Below are 19875 nucleotides of genomic sequence, written 5' to 3'. Positions count from 1 at the left end.
TCCCCGGCCGTTTGCTGCGATGTGCTCGTTAGTTTGGAGGCACAGGCTGTCAGGAGAGGCAGCAGTTCCTGAACAGGCATCATCTGCATAATCCTGGAGCCGAAGCAGCTGTAGATTAAGGTCTATAAAATGCATGTCCAAGACACAAACCTGCAAATTTCTCTTTGCAAATGTTTCACAATATCCACTAAAAGTCAGCCGAGGGAGCAAAATCTCGACCAGTCTACCTGTGAGCGCACTTGCAGTGCAAGGCAATATACCCCTGTTCAGCTGGATCTTGTTTCCAGACCTGCTTTTGCTCTCTCCCGCTCACCTAGGGCAGTGGTGCTCATAAGGGACTCGTGCTGACGGGCTCTGTACCCTGTCCCTGCGCTCGGAGATCAGGAGCTGTGCTCCAGCCTCGCCTGCTCCTCCCCAGCCAGACCCACTGGGCTAGTGAAAGAAACCTGTCTGAGGGGTTAAGCTATAAAGGGGCAAAAAGAAAACCCCACAATACCACGCGATGGTTAGGCTTAAAATGTTCTTCCAGATCACATTTTGTAAATTACAGCATTGTCACATTTACAGTAGGTGGCAGTTCAATGACTTTTAATTGCTATTAGACGTGCAGCCCATTATATCATGGAGCGATGTGTGTGCTCCCACGCACGGCGTGCGGTGCTATGGCTCCTGTTCGCATCAGAAGAAAGCTGCATCTGGCTCAGAGAAATGTATTTCATTCCTTGTATGCATAAATAAGTCCATACTGTCCTCCAGTGATGGATTTAGTTCTGTTATGGATAAAATTCTTTGGTTTGCTCTGTTTTTTAATCTGAGCTTAAAAGCGAGGTTCTGCTTCTTGTCACATTCTTTTTCAAGTCCAAAGAGCTTTTGACTAAAACTGGAGATGAATTGCAGCGCAGGGACATGAGATGTCCAGGAATAACAGGCTTGGGCTACTGGACACTTTGGCCCTTCATTATCAGCGCTAATATGATCAGTTTCCTACAAAACTTCCTAGATAATCATGGATTCCTGAGGTATGGCCTGAGAGAAAGGTTGATATCGTGGGGTTTTTTTCTACGTCGTGACATATTATGCAATCACGTCTTTACTCATCACTTTAATAGACAGAAGTGATGAGATCTTCTTCCTGGAAAAATGCTTTTGAGTACCTGACTTGAAATGTGTTTAAGAAATGTGCTCAAGAATTTTTGAAAACGCGTCCCTCTGGGTTTCTCAAACTCATTGTTCTGTTCCGAGGGCTCCTGCCGACCTGCCCAGGCTCTCCGCAGCTTCAGTTCGTTACCCGATTCTTGCAACGCTCATTTGGGAAAGGTGATCATTGCAGCAGAGAGAAAGACAAAAATACTCACTCCAGGCCCACAGCAGCGATGGGTGGCAGAACTTAGTTTAGAATTAGTATTTCCTGAGTCCCAGCCCTGTGCTCATTACTCGTTTATGTGATGCAGAAAATATCTGTATCATTACTGACAAGTCCTTATTTCTACTGGGTAAATTATTTCAGTGTGAAAGTTTGCTTCTCATGTAACCCTGTACTTGCAGCAGGGATGTACAGGCAGTTCCAAAAATATCCACATTATTTCTTGTCTTTAAAATCCCAGTGAGATCTGCACGGAGTTGCTGCAGAAAGCATGGCCTGAGGAACGTGCGTGGTACGCAGAGGTCTGAAGGGCCAGCCTGCAGCCGGCCTCCAGCAAACCACCCCTTCTTCCCAGGGAAGAGGTAAATGACCCATGAGAGACAGGAACCTTCCCTGGGGCTCCAAGGCTGAATAGCACACAGTTTTTAGAAAGCCATAACATGTCTGCCATTTGAACGGTGGAGACTCCCACGGGTATGACACCAGCGGGCACAGCAGCTTTATAAGTCACTGCAATGACCTCAACGTGGATATGTACGTGCTGGTTGCTCCCGAGTTCTATCGCAAGCATCGTAACCACATCAGATTGGGCACAGAGCAAAAGTATTTAATGCTCTCACACAGCAAGATTGCTTGCTGATTATAGCGTTGCCTGGCAATGTTCATAGAAGTGTGTTAAATCTAAAAACATAGACTTCACTCCATGGAATACACCCTCATTTTCTTGCCATTGCCAAAATACTCTTTTTTCTTTGATCTTGTGTGCATATGTGTTGATGTTTATGTTGTGGTTGACAATTATTTTGGAGATGTCATGTAGGACCACTTCACTCGGGAAGCAGAGGGCCAGGCCTCCGTGAAAAGGAAGTCACTGTGTCACATCCCTCGTGCGGGCGGTACAGCACGACGGCTAGCCTGCGGGTAAACAGGGCTGACTGTGACTGGTTTAGAATTAATACTTTCAACATGAAAAATGCATGTTTTTACAAACCCACAAAAACCAAATCCCTATACTTTCAGTTTGCTATTTCATCCCAAAGGCTGACAACGACCAGCAAATGCAGCATTATTTTTCTGGCCTTTACCTTTGCAATGCAGGATGGAGCGAGGGATTATCAAGGAGAAACTGCCACTGTGATTCACTCAGTGCAGGAGAGAAGATTAGAGTTGACTGGCTCGAATCTTAGCACAAGTCACATCCTTGTGCTCATCTGATCTCTTCTTTTTAACTCCTGTTGAAGTATTTGCTACTGAGAGATGTCTGGAGCTTTTGTAGATGTCAGTTGCTGAAGGTTTGGATGGGGTGCTGGACATCAGTTAAAAAAAGAAGGGGTCGATCTGACCCATCACCCAGAATTCACCACTTGTGAGTTCCACGTGGCTTACACAGATCACAGTGATCTCAGGAACATCACTGGAGACCTGCTCTCCGATATGACTTGGTCAGTAATGGTAGGTGTCTCTTTTTCAATGGCCCCAGAAGCTGGTTTACTTTGATGTTACAGAAAAGCTTACCAAGTTGAGGTCAAGAACATATATACACACACACACACATATATAGGGAGGTAGGTATTTCTATCACGTTGTTGTGGTTTAACTCCTGTTGGCAACTAAGCACCACACAGCTGCTCGCTCACTCCCCTTCTCCCAGTGAGATGGGGGAGAGAATTGGAAGAGTAAAAGTGAGAAAACTCATGGGTTGAGATAAAGACAGTTTAATATATAATTACTTTAATAATTGAAGTAAAATAATAATAATAATAATAATAATAATAATAATAATAATAATAATAATAATAATAATAATAATTTGTAATGAAAAGGAAAATAACAAAAAGAGAGAGAAATAAAGCCCAGGAAAGACAAGTGATGCAAATGAAAAACAATTGCTCACCACCAACCGACTGATGCCCAGCCTGTCCCCGAGCAGCGGCCCCCAGCCAGCTTTCCCCTAGTTTATATACTGAGCGTGACATCATATGGTATGGAATATCCCATTGGCCAGTTTGGGTCAGCTGTCCTGGCTATGCTCCCTCCCAGCTTCTTGTGTATCTCCAGCCTTCTCAGTCGGTAGAGCATGAGAAGCTGAAAAGTCCATGACTCTGTGTAAGCACTACCTAGCAACAACTAAAACATTGGTGTGTTATCAACATTATTCTCATACTAAATCCAAAACACAGCACTATACCAGCTACTAGGAAGAAAACTCACTCTATTCCAGCCAAAGCCAGGCATACGTACATAAGATACATTATATAACATATATGTCTACATTATATATTTATATATGTTTATATGTTAAATGCATATATATGTATTTATGTAGAGACATATGACACACCAAAATGCAAATAGTTGCAGAATGTGGCAGAGGGCTTGTTTGGATGACATTGTTATTTGGGATTAATTGTTCAGTTTTTGATGGGGCAGGGATGAATTCCTTGACTTTTATTTTGGACAGAAACCATAATGTATCATATGGTATATTGATATAATCATACCTCCAAATTTTCATAGGCAATACATTGAATGTTATACTGATGCTGTTTTGTGTAGAAATCAGACACTCGGTAAAATTAAAATGATTTCCCTAAAATCATTTCACTTTATTTACCTTAACATACAGTAAAATATCTGTTAGCTGTAAGATTACTTGTCATCCAGACGATGCTGAATTACAAGCTGTAGACACTGACTTCATACCACCTTTTAAGTGAGTCAGCATGATGGAAAAGTTGGAGAAAACCACAGGAGAAAAGCTGCCAACTCTAGAAACCTTGGAAACTGAAGGTGTAATGTTTCTTCCTCAGCTTTCATTCTGCTAAATTAAATACAGGTAAAGAAGAGAAATGCAGACATGGAAGTTAGGCATAATATCTTGTAGGAAAAGAGAAATATATGTAGAGGCTGGCAGAACTCCCAAAAAAAAGTGTTAAAAGAGAAATTCAGGGAAAAGAAGTGGGAAGAATACAAAAAATTAGTAAGGTAGGATATCTTTCATGGATGTTTTCGGGGGAAAATAGTTGTGGCTTATTATGAGGCTTTTATGCTCAAGACAGTTGATAGAAAGCTGCTTTCTGTTTTAAATCTTGAGATGTTTCAGCTACCTTTCTCCACCACTTTTATCCTTACCAGTGCTACACACCTGAATACAGTGGCTTTGCAGCCATGGAGGAGGAGGGGGTGCCTGGACCTTGCCAGGTATCACGCCAAAAAGCAACCGGTGGCATTCTGCAAATTCGCACTTTGCCATTTGGGATTTGGCTTCCTGTTATTAAACATAAGGTAACGTGTGGCCCCAGACAGCATACAAAATAGCAATTCACTTCCAGCTGCTCTATGGATGCTGTAGCGCTAATGAAGCAAATCAGATCTCAGGGAATATAGCCATGTATTTAGTAGGTGTATAAAACAGCTCTAATAAGACATTGTTATGGCTGGAATTGTTATGTTTTTAGAGGAAAAAAAGAATTAGGATTGAAATTGCAAAACAACCCCGTTCCTATAAAAAGTGAAAACGCGCTTGGATAAATGATGGTTAATAGAGTTAATTGTGGCAAGTAATACAAGAAGGCAATTCGTGCTAGAGAACATAACTGTGATTCAGATAAAGGGGAATTGTAATTAAATGGAGGTTGGATAAACATGATTATCCTGGAAAGTTTTCCTAGCACAGTACCGTGAGGTTTTAAGATGTGGCGGCAGACGCGTGTACATGACCTGGAAGTAGAGACGCCACCGCCGCCAGCGTCCCCGGGCGCTCCACCGCTGCGGCAGGTTGCCCATGCTGCTGTGCCACGTGGCGACACGGACAACGAGGGCAATAATTGGCAATAACTTGAGTTAATTTTGAAGTCTGTTTTGCCTGCGACTGTAATTGGCAAGTGATCTCCCTGTCTTCATCCCAAACCCCAAGATCTCTTGTTCCTGCTGTTCCCCATTTCCACCCCCATCCCACCGCGGGGGAGCAGCCGGGTGGGGGTCTGGGCCGAGGCTACCTGCCGCAGCATGGCTCTGGGCCCTGCGGAGACGGTGGGGGCATCCCACCCCCAGCCAGAGGGACAGGGGTGCACGTGCCCTCCCCACACCGCAACCTCAGGCAAAAGCCTGCATCAAAGTACATACAGCAAACATATATATATATATATATGGGTAAATATTTGTACTTGCCATACGTGACAACTCAGACTGACATTTTCTATTAGTTTAAAATCCCTGGTACTTTCTTTTAGATGTACTGTGTCATCTCCTTTATGTAAATAATTATAAGCTTACTTACTATGTTTTTTCCATAACTGGTATTATTTTTTATGTGGATATTTAAAATGAAGCGTAGTAGTTTGATACTGAACACTGAGAAGATATAAACCTTTATCTGATCCACAGCAAACAGAGGCCTTTCAAACTGAACTGCTTTACTGAAACAGGTACTTGTGCTAGTTCTTTTATTTGTCGAGTAACAACAGTTCCTTGATGACCTGTACGAGATGAAGGCAATCAAATGTATTCCTTCTAGGACAACCACAAGACTTCCAGACAAGCTTTTTAATTTTTTTTCCTTTTCTTTCCTTTTACTTGCAAAATATATTTGCTACGTTTTCAACTTTTAACTATATATCATTATTAAGAAAATCTAAATATACTGAATTTAAATACAGGATGGTATTAATTCACATTCTTCCATAATTCCTATAGATTATTTTACATAACACATACAGAATAAAAAACCCCTGAGAACTTCCTAAGAAAAACTATCAAATACTCCTGCTGTTCAATTATTAACAGTACAGGTTTTTGGAATCATTGTTTCATACTCCTTGGTATATTATATCATAATGATATACCTTCCCAGCTGCCCAAAGAGAATTTGCACTGGAGTTTTATTATTCTCTATTCTGAGCAAGTGAACATCTCTCTGGGGATAAGGCCTTTCTTTAAAAAAAAAAAAAAAAGAGGGGGGGAGATCTTTTTGCTTTCAAATTTATCTGTTATTCCAGTGCCAACTGTATTCTAGATCTTCAAGCAGACTTCCCAACCCCATATACAGAAGCCAGTCATGAGCCCTTACTCTCGTCTTTAAGCTTGCTCCTTGAAACTTTTTATCCTTTAATCTTTTTTTTTCTTTTTTAAATCTTTGTGCTTTCCTTATGTATTTCCATCAGTTTACAGGCTGTAATGAACGCTAAAAGTGGGCTTTGACTCAAAATGTGCCCTCAATGTTTTTTGGACCTAATCTTGAACAGGTTAGGTTGCTGATAATTTACATGTTGGAATAGTCCCGTGAGTATTAGGATGAATGGCATCTCTTGTGGTAGTGAGATGAGGCTGAGAACAAAGTGGATTGAAAATAGTTGTGAAAACCCCCAGCACATCTCTGCTGTCTTTTTTATTTCTTCAGTTGGCATGTGATACAATAATTGGCTTACGCACATTCCTGTCTTCTCTGCTTGTTAAGTGAGTTTGTTGAAGTTTCTTGTATCAGACATGCCTTTATTTGCAACCATTCCCAAGATCATGACTCCATTGCCTGAATCGGTTGTTGAAACTTGATTTCCGTGCTGGAATTATTTATGCATCAAGGTGATTTTAAAACTCAATCAGTTATGCACAACAACATTTTTCTTTCCCTGTCTAAAATTCCATTTTCTTTGTATGACCTCCTGTTTACTGGAGCTTAGTAAAAGAGTAGTCATTTTTTGATATTTTAAAGTTTTCACAAAATTAATTTCCTGAAGGTATATTTCTTTTTTATCACAATACAGCAAGTATACACAGGACCTAGACTCAAACAGAGGTCATGTAAATAACAGAGTGACATTATTATTCCCACAAACCAGGTCTAAGGATGTTGGCTGCCTATCTTATACACACAAGTTTTGGCATCCACAAAAATGAAGGCAGAGACGGGAAAGTTAAGACCAAGTTGCACATCTACCTCCAATACATTTTGAGTAGACTGCCATTCAACGTTTCTGGAAAAACAGTATTTCACTGGTGAGTGACATATTTTCATTTCCTAAAGGAGAACAGGGGTTTGAGCATATGTATATCTATTAATTCTGCAACGATCAAAACTTAACTCTAGAAAATACGTTTAATTTCCATGAAAATGTTATTGTATTGAACTGACTTCCTGTCAGTTATTCTTTTTCCACAGCTTTAGTAACAATAACATGACAGTTTTACATCAGAAAGTAACTGGCGTATGCTATAATTTTGTGCTTTCCCAGAGAAAAAGAGGAAAGAGCTTTAAAAAGGAAACACTGAAATGTTTATTGCTTGTGTTTACTGAAAGGTGAAACTGAACCTTCCAGTTACTTTGTTTTCCCCCCAGCCAAGCATCATCCAGTGAGAGGACGGAGCAGTCTGAGCTCCTTGCCATGCAGAAGGAGCTCTGCACGGCTCACTGGTAGCACAATGATCCAGTGAAGCAGGGACAACTTTTTAAGGAACAATCTAGGCTAACAGTCTTCAAAATTACAACAGGGGCATTCTAAAACATTATGTTTAAACTCAGTGAATGCAGTCATTCTCCTCCAGTGCAAAGCTACCACGAGGTAAATTGGTACCTGTCCTGGTTTCAGCTGGGATAGGGTTGAATTTCTTCCTAGTGCTGTGCTTTGGATTTAGTATGAGAAGGATGTTGATAACACACTGATGTTTTTAGTTGTTGCTAAGTGCCCTTTAGTCAAGGACTTTTCAGCTTCCCATGCTCTGCCAAGTGCACAAGAGGCTGGGAGGGAGCACAGCTGGGACAGCTGGCCCAGCTGGCCAACGGGGTATTCCACACCATATGATGTCATGCTCAGTATATAAATAAAAGGCGTGGTCCAGGAAGTAGCAATTGCTACTTGGTTATCGGTCAGCGGGTGGTGAGCAATTGCATTTTGCATCACTCACTTTGTATATTCTATCATTATCATTATTATTATTATTATTATTATTATTATTATTACCCCTTCTTTTTCTGTTCTGTATTAAACTGTCTTTATCTCAATCCACGAATTTTACTTTTTTTTCCCCCGATTCTCTCCCCTATCCCACTGCGGGGCGAGGAGGGGAGTGAGCGAGTGGCTGTGTTGGGCTGCCTGCCGGGTTAAACCGCAACAGTACCACAGTAGAGATCAACGTTCTCCAAACCACGTGTTGCTGGACTAATCTTCACCTAATGTTGATGAAGGTGTCCCCATATATTTGCTTGCTTTAAGCAGGATTGGAGAAAATAATTTTTTAACACAGATCCCAGCTTGGTCCATAGGGACTGACAGAACTTCAGCCTCACAAGGAATACGAAAAGAAGTAACTAGTTCCCACTAGTTCTTGCTATGTTAGCGACAGCCATTTAACTTATTTTTCTGCAGCCAACCTACATACATATAAAACTTTAATACCCTTGAAATCTCATGGGGGTTAAATAATCTTGCTGGTGATAGGTATCTAGCTAGGAGGAGGACAATAAATCAAGCTATGAAGTTCCTTTTTTTTCTTCACTGAAGAGATTTTACTAGAAAAAGGATTCCCAAAAGCTTTCCTCCACTGAGATTTGAAAGCATTTGAGCCTTGTATTTGTCATTTGTCCAAATTAAGAACGCTAATATATCTAAGCCCAGGTAAACGTGGATTTCTTCTGCTACTTCTTTTATTTTGCCTTCATTTTATTAAGTATATTGTCAGCTTTTTCACAAAGCAGGAAAAGTTATTTCCTTTAGAGCTATGTCCCCCCATTCCAGAAATATAAAGAAAAATACCCTTGCATATCTGTTTAGCTAGTGAGGTGATGTAGGCAGTAAAAAAAAATCATGAGGAGCACTTTATGGACTGAGGACACATCCTGATAAACGCTGCTTCTAGAGATAGACAAGATGGAAAGGAGAGAAGTTGAAATGGAATATTGTGTTTTTCAGAACATTTTGAAAGTAATGATATTTAAGGCTACATAGTTTTCTTAAAGAGACACCAGTGAAGATCTCACTACCGTTTGGCCTCCTGAACATTTTGTACGTGTATGCCCATCTCTCTTACTGTTGCATTTAGCTAGCATTTTGGTAACGGCTTGAAAACAAAGCATACTGGTGGAGTACACTACTTCTTGGGCATTTCAGTTATTCCACAGAAAAGGCAGCTTTAAGGGAAATACCAAATGTTCTCCTGAAATTACAGGAGCTAAAGATGCTGTCCGCTTATGTGGCCTTTTGCCAACAGGAGAGTAACTAGCACTGCGTGGTAAAAAGGCCACCTGTGTTACAATTCACCCAGGGGCACAGCCCATGTCACTGACTCTAGATATGTGAATGTCAGAAGCTAATTACAGATACTGAGGACTTTCTCCCTTTTCTCTGTGGGGGTGGTGATGTTGAGGGAGGCGGCCAAGAGGAAAGGAGATTGTCAGAGGTAGGGCGGCAAGTGTTCCAGCTCCCCTAGTCTGTGAGTAACTTTTAGACCTAACCATGACCAGGTGCGTAACGCAGCTTCAGCAAAGAGGGTGACTGAAGGCACCCCGAGGCGGCTCTGTACCCCTTCCCACCAGGAAGGAGACTGACTGACTTGCTATGTTCCTTGGACTCCAACAAAATAAAAGAGCTTTAGTTAGGAATGAGCAATTAGCAGTTCCTGGAGATAATTATAATTTTACATTTATAATGGCAATCGTTTTTTTCCACTTTTTAGAAGCAAAATATTATCCTACCTCTCTAGTATTCTGCTATTTACAAAGCAGGATGATATACAAAGATGATTTACATAAGATATACTCCTCCACTGCAGCTTTTTTCCAGCCTGTGAGACGTTTTGTTTGTTACGAAGTGTATGGAGGGTGCCACTACGGCTGTGTATCCTGCTGCTTTGAGCAAGCGTGCTCACCCACCTGCTTTCTTGCAACTCCACAGGAGAAAGACAAGTTGTGAAAATGACAACAGTGCACTCCATGCAAGTACAGGATGAGAAACATTTTATTTATAACCCTGTCATATTGGGGCTACCCAAACCAAAACTAAGCTTGAAAGTAATCCCCTGACTTGTGTCTCTGGATTCTCCAGTTTCTTGAAAAGCAGTGTATAAAACAGAGGTTTGTACTTTGCTTTTAGACAGTCATAGCATCATGGAGAAATTGTGAAGGTCAGTTGCATTGTGGACAACTCCACATCCATCTGTGCCTTTCAAATTATACTTGTGCTTCTTCCTTATTGCCAGTTTTGGTCTGCCTCCATTTTTCTCATACAGGTCTGGACTGGTTGCCAAGAATCATTAGGTTGACTTTGCTAAGACTTCTCCTGACACCTGTAATTGTAGCATTTATTCCCAGCTAGCGAGCACGATATTGAGGCCTGACACAAATGCCAAAGTATGACAAGAGCACTTAGTGCAAAAACTATGGTACTGACAGCTTTACAGACAACTTTAAAAACTTCTATTCTGATGTCTCAAAGGGACCAAACAACCAGGGATCTGATTTCCAAATACACAGTTCTTTCACACAACCCTTGAAATACATTATATTTCTATGTATGTTAGGAAGTCCTTGCTACTGAAAAAAAAGACATAAATAAATCTGGTTGCAAATAATCAAATTCTTTGTCTTCTCAAGCTGAAGCCAAACATACACATTAACCTCAATGGCCAATTCTTGCTGTTTTACCACAAGCCTGACATAGAATTTCACGTACCTTCACTGTTGGAAAAACATCATTATGTGAGGTCATCATCTTTTCCTTCCCAGAACGTTTCTGGTCTTGACAGTTTCTTTCTTCAGCGCAAATAAGGCTCTAAAACAAGACAAAAATAAACCTAACGGCTGGCCTCTTTGCTGTACCTATACCATTTACTATAAAAAAATGGTTTTTACATCTTGCTTTAGGAAGTCCTCCTTTCTCCACAGTGAAGTCCACTGAAAACAAGCCACAGCTGGATTAGTAAGAAAGCAAAGCTGGGATGCAGAGTTACAGGAAAAAAACTAGCCTGTCAGTTCTGTTGTTGACATGGAGATTTACAATGGCTTTCAGGCAGCTTGATATGGTAGAAACTCATAAAGGGCGGGAAAAAATCGTATTACATTTTCTAGTTTAAACTGTGTGTTTTTATATAGTCTTGCTTTGTAAAAAGGTGAAAAATGATTACAGGTATAGTATGTGCTTAAGGCTAGTAATCTTAGTATTAGATTATAAACTTATACAGCTTGCAAAATTTCTGAGGGGCTCTGACAAACCTGCTCCATCTTGCATTCATGACAAAACCCTTGCAAAGGTGGTTTTCAGTAACCGCGATGGTATGACACGTGCTTATAGCAACTGGACATAAGAAGTGGCAGGTAAAGGTGGTATGTAATGCTGTCAATCAGTACTGCAGCAAGTTGCAATGAAACGAGAGCCTCAGATTTCTTTTTTTTACTGGGTTATAAATCAATTAGGTTGGTTTGAAAATGTCTTCTGAAACAAAAGTTTTGGCAAGCGTAACACTAGGAATTGGGACGAGTCATAAGCACAAGCCATTAGGTGTTATTGACTCTACTGCTTTCAAGAAAATAACATGAAGACCAACGGGAGTCAATTGCTTTCATTAATTAAAGACACTTTTCCAGATGGACATTAATGATGTCAATACCTGTAGGTAAAAACTTATCAAAGTTACTTTGTGGCAATATATCAAGCATCTCAACCATTTCTCATACTTAAAACAGGGAGCCACTGACAGAGACTTCCATAGCTTTTGACCATGTGTAAAATTGTGGGCTTGTTAGTCTTGGCAAGCACCCATTGAGGGATGAAAGAAAACAGACAGATTTATAACTCTGCTGAAACTAATGGATATGAAATCACTATGGTCAGTCTCAACTGACGTTCAAAGTTTTGTAAAAATCCCTTTGGCCTGCACGGTAGAAGTCAGTTATATTGTATAGAGTGTAGAAACTCCAAAACGCCTTGCAGTTTAACACAGATTGACATTGGCAGCTGCTCTGCTGTAACGTGCGGTTACTCTGCTCACAAACTGGGATGCGTGCGTGATTCCTCTTCATTGAATACTTTCAAACAATATGAGGATCTGACTGAAGTCACGGTTGTAGTGCTTAATATAAAGCAAAGTTATCCAGGTCTAACAAAGTATTACGTTTAGTTGTTATGATTACGCAAATAAGATTATTAGGAGACAGATGAACAGGACAGCTAAAGTCCGGAAAAGTATTACTAAAGGTCTATATATGGTATTTGTGGCATTGTACAAGGGAATATTGTATGAATTTTAGAACAGTCCAAAGGTACCATTAAATGAACTCATAATAAGGGCTGATAACTGAACATCAGCGTGTGCTTAATGTAGGGATAATTAACTAGTGAACTAAAAAGCTCGTAACATATGATGGGTAACTACAGAAAAATGCATTAGTTGGTGTTTAGAAAGTGGTTAAACGTAAGAAGCTAAAGCTTGAAATTTTTTGGTTGGTGCTGCTTGACAGATGGGCACGACCGAGTCTGATTATTAATACACAGGGTCATGCTTGCTATCTGCCATGTTGCACTAAGGAAGAAACCCAGGTGAGAAATTTGGTCATGAGTTGAGCTTTTGAGTTTTGGTAAACTTATATGAATCTGAAGATAATGGAAAAACTGTAGGCAGTGCTGAGCAGCTACAACACTGTCATTAGTTAGCAGAGCAGCATGGCAAACTTTGGAAGGGGCAGACAGTACTGCTGATCTGTGTGCTGTTAATCTATTTAGAAGGTATCAATATTGAAGTCTTTATCTTCAGTCATTTGCCATGGATGTGTGTCTCCATAATCCATATTCTTACATGCCTTTGGGCTAGATCCCCTTTGCATCACTAAAATACATTCTTATTTTATCTTCTTATCTACACAAAAGCATCCAGAATGAAAACAGTGAGTTTGTCTACAATTGAAGTACCACTTTCTTTATTGCAGTGCTAGTGGGAAATCCAAGCAAAGGAAGACAAAAAGGTCCCCACCCAAACCTAAAATCTCGGAAGACTCAGTTTTGAGGTGTGTAGAAGTATTATCCAGCATTAAACTGTTTATTATGAGCCATTATTTTCCTATGTCAAAACTATTTGTCATAAGTGATGGCTCTATTATTTTTCATTGGCTTCGCTTCAAATCCTGTATCTGTTATTACAAAAGACCTTAATGGAGGTCCTGAGAGGCTATGTCCTGTAACACAACCCCAAAGCTGCAAGATACAATCAAGAATACCAAACAATTCATGTGTAGACTTGCTACACCACTATCATCCAATACTCAGTGAGATGAGGTGGCAACTTTGATCACTGGCTATCTGTTGTCTTCTATGACAATGGTTCTTCTAGGATAGGTGTCAACATCCACAAATATGTAGCGGACCTCGAATCTTCCTCTCTCAGGATTCTGCAAGGAAAACAATTTCAGGCTCTGTTTTTTTTCTCTTTGGTAGTTTAAATTTTAAGATTAAGCTTGTCAGCTATATCAAGCAATTGTACATACCTCTTTGACTTCCACATGGACTGTTCCCCGCTTCCCTGGTTCAGAGCCCTCAATATAGAACTTCAAACGCATATGTTTCAGTCCATCCTTTACGTATTCAATGTGACTAAAAACAGCAAAAGAAAACAAAAAAACCAACCCACCCGGCAAGGATACATATTATATGCTAGTTAAACTTCAAATTTTATCTTCTTCAAATTCAAAGTGCGTTCAGCTCTGGGGCCCCCAACATAAGAAGGACATGGACCTGTTGGAGCGAGTCCAGAGGAGGGCCATGAAGATGACAAGAGGGCTGGAGCACCTCTCCTTATGAAGACAGGCTGAGAGAGTTAGGGTTGTTCAGCCTGGAGAAGAGAAGGCTCCGAGGAGACCTTATAGCAGCCCTCCAGTACCTGAAGGGGGCCTACAAGAAAGCTGGAGAAGGACTTTTTACAAGGGCATGTAGTGATAGGAAAGGGGTAATGGCTTTAAACTGAAAGGGGGTAGATTTAGATTAGATGTAAGAAAGAAATTCTTCACTATGAGGGTGGTGAGGCAGTGGAACAGGTTGCCCAGAGAATTTGTGGCTGCCCCATCCCTGGAAGTGTTCAAGGCCAGACTGGATGGGGCTTTGAGCAACCTGGTCTAGTGGAAGGTGTCCCTGCCCATGGCAGGGGGGTTGGAACTAGATGATCTTTAAGGTCCTTTCCAACCCAAGCCATTCTATGATTTAGAGAAGCTGCTTAACTATTTTGTGACGAAGTGTATTCCGATGCAGTCCTTATGCTACCACGGGTTCCTTCTCTACTGCTCTTCCCAAGCTTTACTGTGAGCATATAATAAATAGTGGAATTAGAAGAAAGAACTAATTAGCAGTTGAGGATTAACAGATGAAGTGCTTAAATGTCCTCACCCCAGTCCTCCCCTCAAAACCCAACAGTAATCCAATGGCTGAAGATTCTGGAATTTCCTTGTATTTATCCTAAAGAACGCCCAGATTCAGAGCCTAACATCTAGACAGGAGTAACCACACCACCAAGACTGCCAGGGGATTTTTAGGCACTTAAACTAAGTTACCAAGCCAAAAGACACAAAGAATGTTTTGTCAACTTAATTATTACAGTTTTACTATATGCTTTACTTATTTTGGCAATAATTTTTTTCTACTGAAGTTGTGTAACGTTAGCACTGATATCAGATCTCCAACCTAAATACTGATATTTAGACCGGAGTTAGATTATGCTCAATAATAGTAATAGATAAATAGAAAGGCCACGTCACTTTCAAAATGACCACTTCCAGAAACTAATGATCAAACTAGAGTTCCGGTGCCACTTGATGTTTCCTACAGAAATTACTAACTGCTGTATGCTACCAAGCTCTTGTTTCCATCAGTCGTGCCCAGATACACACTGTGAATTAAACTTCCAATACAGTTTAAGATGACGTGATGGGTTACAGAGAACAAAGATGAATGATGAGCCTTACTGCAGTAAAATCACATTCAAGGTGTTCATACACACAAAAAAAATCTGTACTTTTTCGAGATATTTAAGGTCATCCTTATACTGCAGACACAAACACTACAATCTTCCAAAGTCCTCAGCTCAAAAATTTATTTAAAATACTGGACTTTCAAAATTATGGAAATTAAATACTAGGAAAGCTGATAGTACATTTACGTATTTACATAGTTTGGTTTACAGACAGATGCTTGAAACTTTTGTGCACATCCTTTTCACTTAGCAGCTCCACTTTAAACACTTTTTCACAGTCTGGTGAAAAGATAAAATTTCACCAGTAAAAATCACCTTCCTCCAGAAAAAAAACCTCTCAAATTCATGGTTCAGGTCATGTATCTGGGCTTATGTGTCCCACCCTATACGAAACCTCCTTGAATAAATTCAAGTCAAAGAACCCAATAAAGACAAAGCCCCTATGGCGTTATAATGCAGGAAGGATTTACATTTTCTAAGAATTAGTTCTGTTGTTTCCCTCAAAAGGAGAATAATAAATAGGCACACTTATGAAAGGTTTAGGTGAGAGATGTTCTGTTACAGACACAGTAGAGATGTGGCCTCAAGTACCAAAAAGCAATGTAAGAAATGGGCAGTCGATACTGCATATCAGCTCGGGACAATAGTCACTGCAGTGACTACAACCTGTACAGTCAGACCCAGCCTAGCTTTAAACAGAGCAAGCTGGGTTCTTCAAAGTCTGAAAGTTAGTACCTCCTGCTCTTTCTGGCCTGCTAACAACTACTGCTTCAAAAGGAGAAAAACTCTCAAAGAACAATTTTTCAAATAACAATTTCACTCCGTTTGAGGGTTTCAGACTGTAAACTTCAATCAGATCCCTGCTCCCAGAGCCTAGGCCTCTGTACTACTCTCTTCAGACTTGTCCTATTTTTTGGAGAAACCAGCTCTATGTTTACCGTGCTGACCATTGCTTGTTTTGAGGCACTCAGAATTGCCATTTTATATTCTATGTGCAGTGTGCTTAGTGGTATGTGCCACACAAGAGGTATTGCAAAAAACTGCTTTCATTTTCACTCAGAAGTGGCAGGGTACATCACATACAGTTCATTAATCTAGATCTAACTTGCTATGATGTGATCCAAAATGTATTTGCTGTGCAAAATCTAGTGTCTGCATGGGGCAAACACCAAAGGGCACCTGACAAGCTGTCGTCTTCCTCTTCTTGTTGCCTCCCCATAACCTTTAATGGATTCACCAAAAACACCAATTATCTACAAGAGAAAAGAGGTTTGAGTTGTCAGAAAGTATCACATTCAAACAGATATTCCAGTATCAGCTCACGCCCCTGCTGTGAATGCATTTTCTTTCAACAAAATGCCCTTTGGGAGCCTGATGTGTCAAGAATAGAAGAGTTTATGAAAGAAAACAGTATAAGGAAAATTCCTCTGTATTTCACTGCTTTTCTTTACAGTCACATATTAAATGTCTAAAATAAATCCTACCAATATCTTCCATTTATACTGTCCTCTGAGATTATGACATTTTAATCTCTCTTCTTACTGTATATTTTCTTCTTTACTGACATTTTGTGTAAAAAGGAAAAAAAAGCATGAAATATTTGCTCGTCTCCTCCAAGAGAATGTTTCAAAGTTTAAAATGCAAATGCACTCCCCTTCATGTTATCTAAAAAACACTACTGTTTAAGAAATTCAATGATTTTTTTTTCCAGATCTGTAAAGCCAGATCAAATTAACCTAGTTTTAAACTTACTTTAAACATGGTTAGATTTTACTGTATAAGTACTGCAGAGAAGTTTTAATTCTACAAACTTTTTCCAAAGCAGTGTTCATTTTTATTCTAGTGACAACCTGTCACTTCACTTCTAAGTTATCCTCAGTGGCATCAGTGGCAACCTTGTTTGAAAGTTATTCCATGCATTTCTGGTTTTGCCTGAAGTAGAGATTTTTAAAATCTAGTTTTAGATTGATTTTTGTTTACATCTAGTTATCTTATGTGACTGTGTGATCACATAACTGTTCTCTTTCTCTTTTCCCATTAGCCACAGGAATGCTAATCATGTTTCAAATGAAGAGTTTAAATTCCTGGATACTTTGCAGAATGACAGAACCCTAGTGAAGTGTCACAACAGAAAAACTGTGCTGAGGAAAGGCAGCAGGCTAGATCTACAAAACTTAAGTGGGACCAGTTGCCTCCCTGACTGGCAGAACTCCTACTACATTTAGTAGGCACTTGGGTATGTCTATAAGACTTTCTGTATGAAGACACAAACACATGCGCTGAAAGGGCAGAGACTGTTGCTGCATCAGTTGTTGTGCTGTGGTACACTCACTTAACTTGGCTTTTAGCAGGCTAATTCACTCAGGCTCGGTGCTTGCATTAACTTGTCCTAATACAGGCTCCAATTTGGAGCTGACCCACCTCTGGCCAGCTAAAAGCACAGGCAGATCTGCTGGTGTTTGCCTGCTAAGCACCACGCAGGTCTTCCTGTAGCTTTGCTTGTGAGATTCCTTGTGCAAACTTTTGACTTAAAGAGAGACAGTAACTACTGAGAAACATAAACTTATGACTAAGGTTCAAAAACCAACCTCAGGGTGAGATCTGCATTTCTCCAAGGCATCTCCATAGATCTTACTTGGACTAGAAGAAGAGAATAGCTCTTTAAAAATCACATAGAACAAACCACCTGTAACAGAAACAACAGCAAACGGAATGAAAACTAATCAAACCAGATGGAATTAACGAAAAGAGTCTTCTGATAATGAATATAATTTTTAAAAATAACCTGTAACACCAATTCCAACAAGCACCACAATAAAATAGGTAAAGTCTCTTCCAGCTTCTTTCACTGAAATAGACAGAAAACAACGCAGGAGTTACACTCTTGGATAGTAAGAGTTGCACAGCTTTCTTATATAAATGCTCTTTTCTTAGTCTGCAGCTCAAGTAACATTTTGGCAGAAGATAAAATTCTAACAACAGCTTCCATAATGCTTCATCACTAAAAGCAAGAAACCATGGAATGTCTCTTATGTTGTACAGGACATATTTACATCTCTGTATTAAGCCTTATTATTTTCTGTTTTCCTACTAGATGTTTTCAAGACTCAGAATAGCACTTATTGCTACTTTTCATGTACATGAGAGCTAGTTTTTTTAAGAACTAATGAGGTATTTAGCACTGCAGTATTCAAGCTACCATATAAACCCACAATCATTGCAATCCTTATGCAAAGAAAGGGAGAAGTAAAAATAAAAAAGCATAAGCTTATAAATGGCACACAGTGACTGAAAATAACTGATTTTATGAATTCTCAATCAAGTGAACAATAAAAAGAAGGGATATTAGACCAAAATATGTATTTTATTTATTAAGACTGTCAACTGCAGTTTATCTGATTAGTTTTTATCTATTAGTTTTGATCTAATATGCTAACAAAAGTGTCAGTATACACTCCAAAAAAAGTCATATGAGATTCTCTGTTACAAAGTATTTTTGAGAACTTGGAAAGAGACTACTGATTTGTTTAAGCGACAAGGTGTGCCTTTCAATGAATTACAAGTTACTGAGGAAACTTTAATAACCATTTTCCTGCAGTCTTCTAGTCAGTTGAAGATGTTTTTCATAAACCTTTTCAAAGCACTTAGAATTTCTGAGGTTAATTACGTAGTAACCACTTTTCACTGAAGTGAATGAGACCAACCAAAGTGAGAGCCGTCCTATAAAAAAACTAGCACCCACATGTCGAGCTTAGACAATTTTGCTGGAAGTAAACTTGTTTTAACAGCATTGAGACAGGTTGTGTGTGATAGGTTTTCCTTCTGAAAAGGGAAATGAGAGGCTACCTCATCTTATCCCTGATGTGACCTACACACTAAATCAACCAGCTGTTTGGAAGAAGCCATGTAATTTCTGTTCTGCTTGTGCAATGCATACACTGAAATGTATCAACTGCTGCAAACAACACGATGTGAAAAGAAAAGGGCTTGTTGGTTTTCTGAGAATTGTAATTTTTTTTTCAATTCCCGAGTTTGGGGGCTCTAAAATCTCAACCGCAGCAGTAATTTTCTCCGTGCCAGCCTCTTTGAGCAGTGCTCAGTATTCGCACCCACGAGTGACTGACTACAGCCCGTCTTACCTCTCTGAGCAGCCGACAGCAGAGTTTCTTCCCTCCGATGCCTTTGCACGGACACGTGTTTGCCATTATCGCCAGGTTTTTCGGCTCTCAGCCCCCCGGCGCGCGTCCCGATGCTCTGCCGGGCGGCCCGGAACAGAGGGGCGGGCTCCCTGCGGGGGGGCTGCTGCAGCCACCTCAGGCAGGGCCCCGGCCCCGGCAGCGCCCAGCCAGGGGGAGCGAGCAGCCACCTCCCCAGGGAGGCCCGCACCCGCTGGCCGCGCTGCCCCGCCCGCCCAAGGGAGGCGGGCAGCATGCCGGGGCACGGCTCCCAAGCGCCCTCACTGAAGTACGGCGGAAGCAGCCGAGCGAAAGGCAAAGCTTCTGCCGCTCGCCACCGTTCTCCCGGGGGAGCCCTCGGGGAAGAGTCAGGGCAGCCTCCCGCCCCGAGCGCGG

At 40.6% G+C, this 19875-nt stretch overlaps 1 protein-coding gene across 4 annotated transcripts; it reads right to left on the bottom strand.

The window, feature by feature from the left end:
• Window positions 1-6302: 6302 nt before the first annotated feature.
• On the bottom strand, window positions 6303-19869 carry TIMM21 (translocase of inner mitochondrial membrane 21). Of its 4 annotated transcripts, none has more exons than XR_012672395.1 (8): window positions 19444-19869; window positions 18090-18152; window positions 17893-17990; window positions 16484-16557; window positions 13830-13935; window positions 13563-13733; window positions 11026-11124; window positions 6303-7379 (listed from the first exon to the last, which is right to left on the bottom strand). XR_012672395.1 is itself a non-coding variant. In XM_075142179.1 (6 exons), the coding sequence occupies exons 1-6, from the start codon at window positions 19733-19735 to the stop codon at window positions 13641-13643; spliced, it is 726 nt and encodes a 241-aa protein (XP_074998280.1). In that variant the 5' UTR covers window positions 19736-19869; the 3' UTR covers window positions 13249-13640. The 4 variants fall into 4 exon arrangements, 2 of the variants coding, with proteins under 2 accessions (XP_074998280.1, XP_074998282.1); XR_012672394.1 differs by lacking the exon at window positions 6303-7379 and adding an exon at window positions 10294-10639; XM_075142179.1 differs by lacking the exons at window positions 6303-7379; window positions 11026-11124 and having other exon boundaries at window positions 13249-13733.
• Between the last annotated feature and the right edge of the window lie 6 nt (window positions 19870-19875).

Source organism: Calonectris borealis, chromosome 2, assembly GCF_964195595.1.
Source record: "Calonectris borealis chromosome 2, bCalBor7.hap1.2, whole genome shotgun sequence".
NCBI classification, from domain to species: domain Eukaryota; kingdom Metazoa; phylum Chordata; class Aves; order Procellariiformes; family Procellariidae; genus Calonectris; species Calonectris borealis.
The sequence above is the reverse complement of the archived record's forward strand: the minus strand, read 5'-3'. Positions and strand labels throughout refer to the sequence as shown.

What these genes read in the sequence shown, in the direction of transcription:
- TIMM21 (XM_075142179.1), bottom strand. Translation starts at nt 19,735, where the DNA reads ATGCTGCCCGCCTCCCTTGGGCGGGCGGGGCAGCGCGGCCAGCGGGTG. An exon ending in GCTGTCGGCTGCTCAGAGAG is followed by an intron (nt 18,153 to 19,443) that starts GTAAGACGGGCT and finishes TGTCTATTTCAG; the next exon opens with TGAAAGAAGCTGGAAGAGAC. An exon ending in GGAAGACGACAGCTTGTCAG is followed by an intron (nt 13,936 to 16,483) that starts GTGCCCTTTGGT and finishes TGCTGTTTTTAG; the next exon opens with TCACATTGAATACGTAAAGG.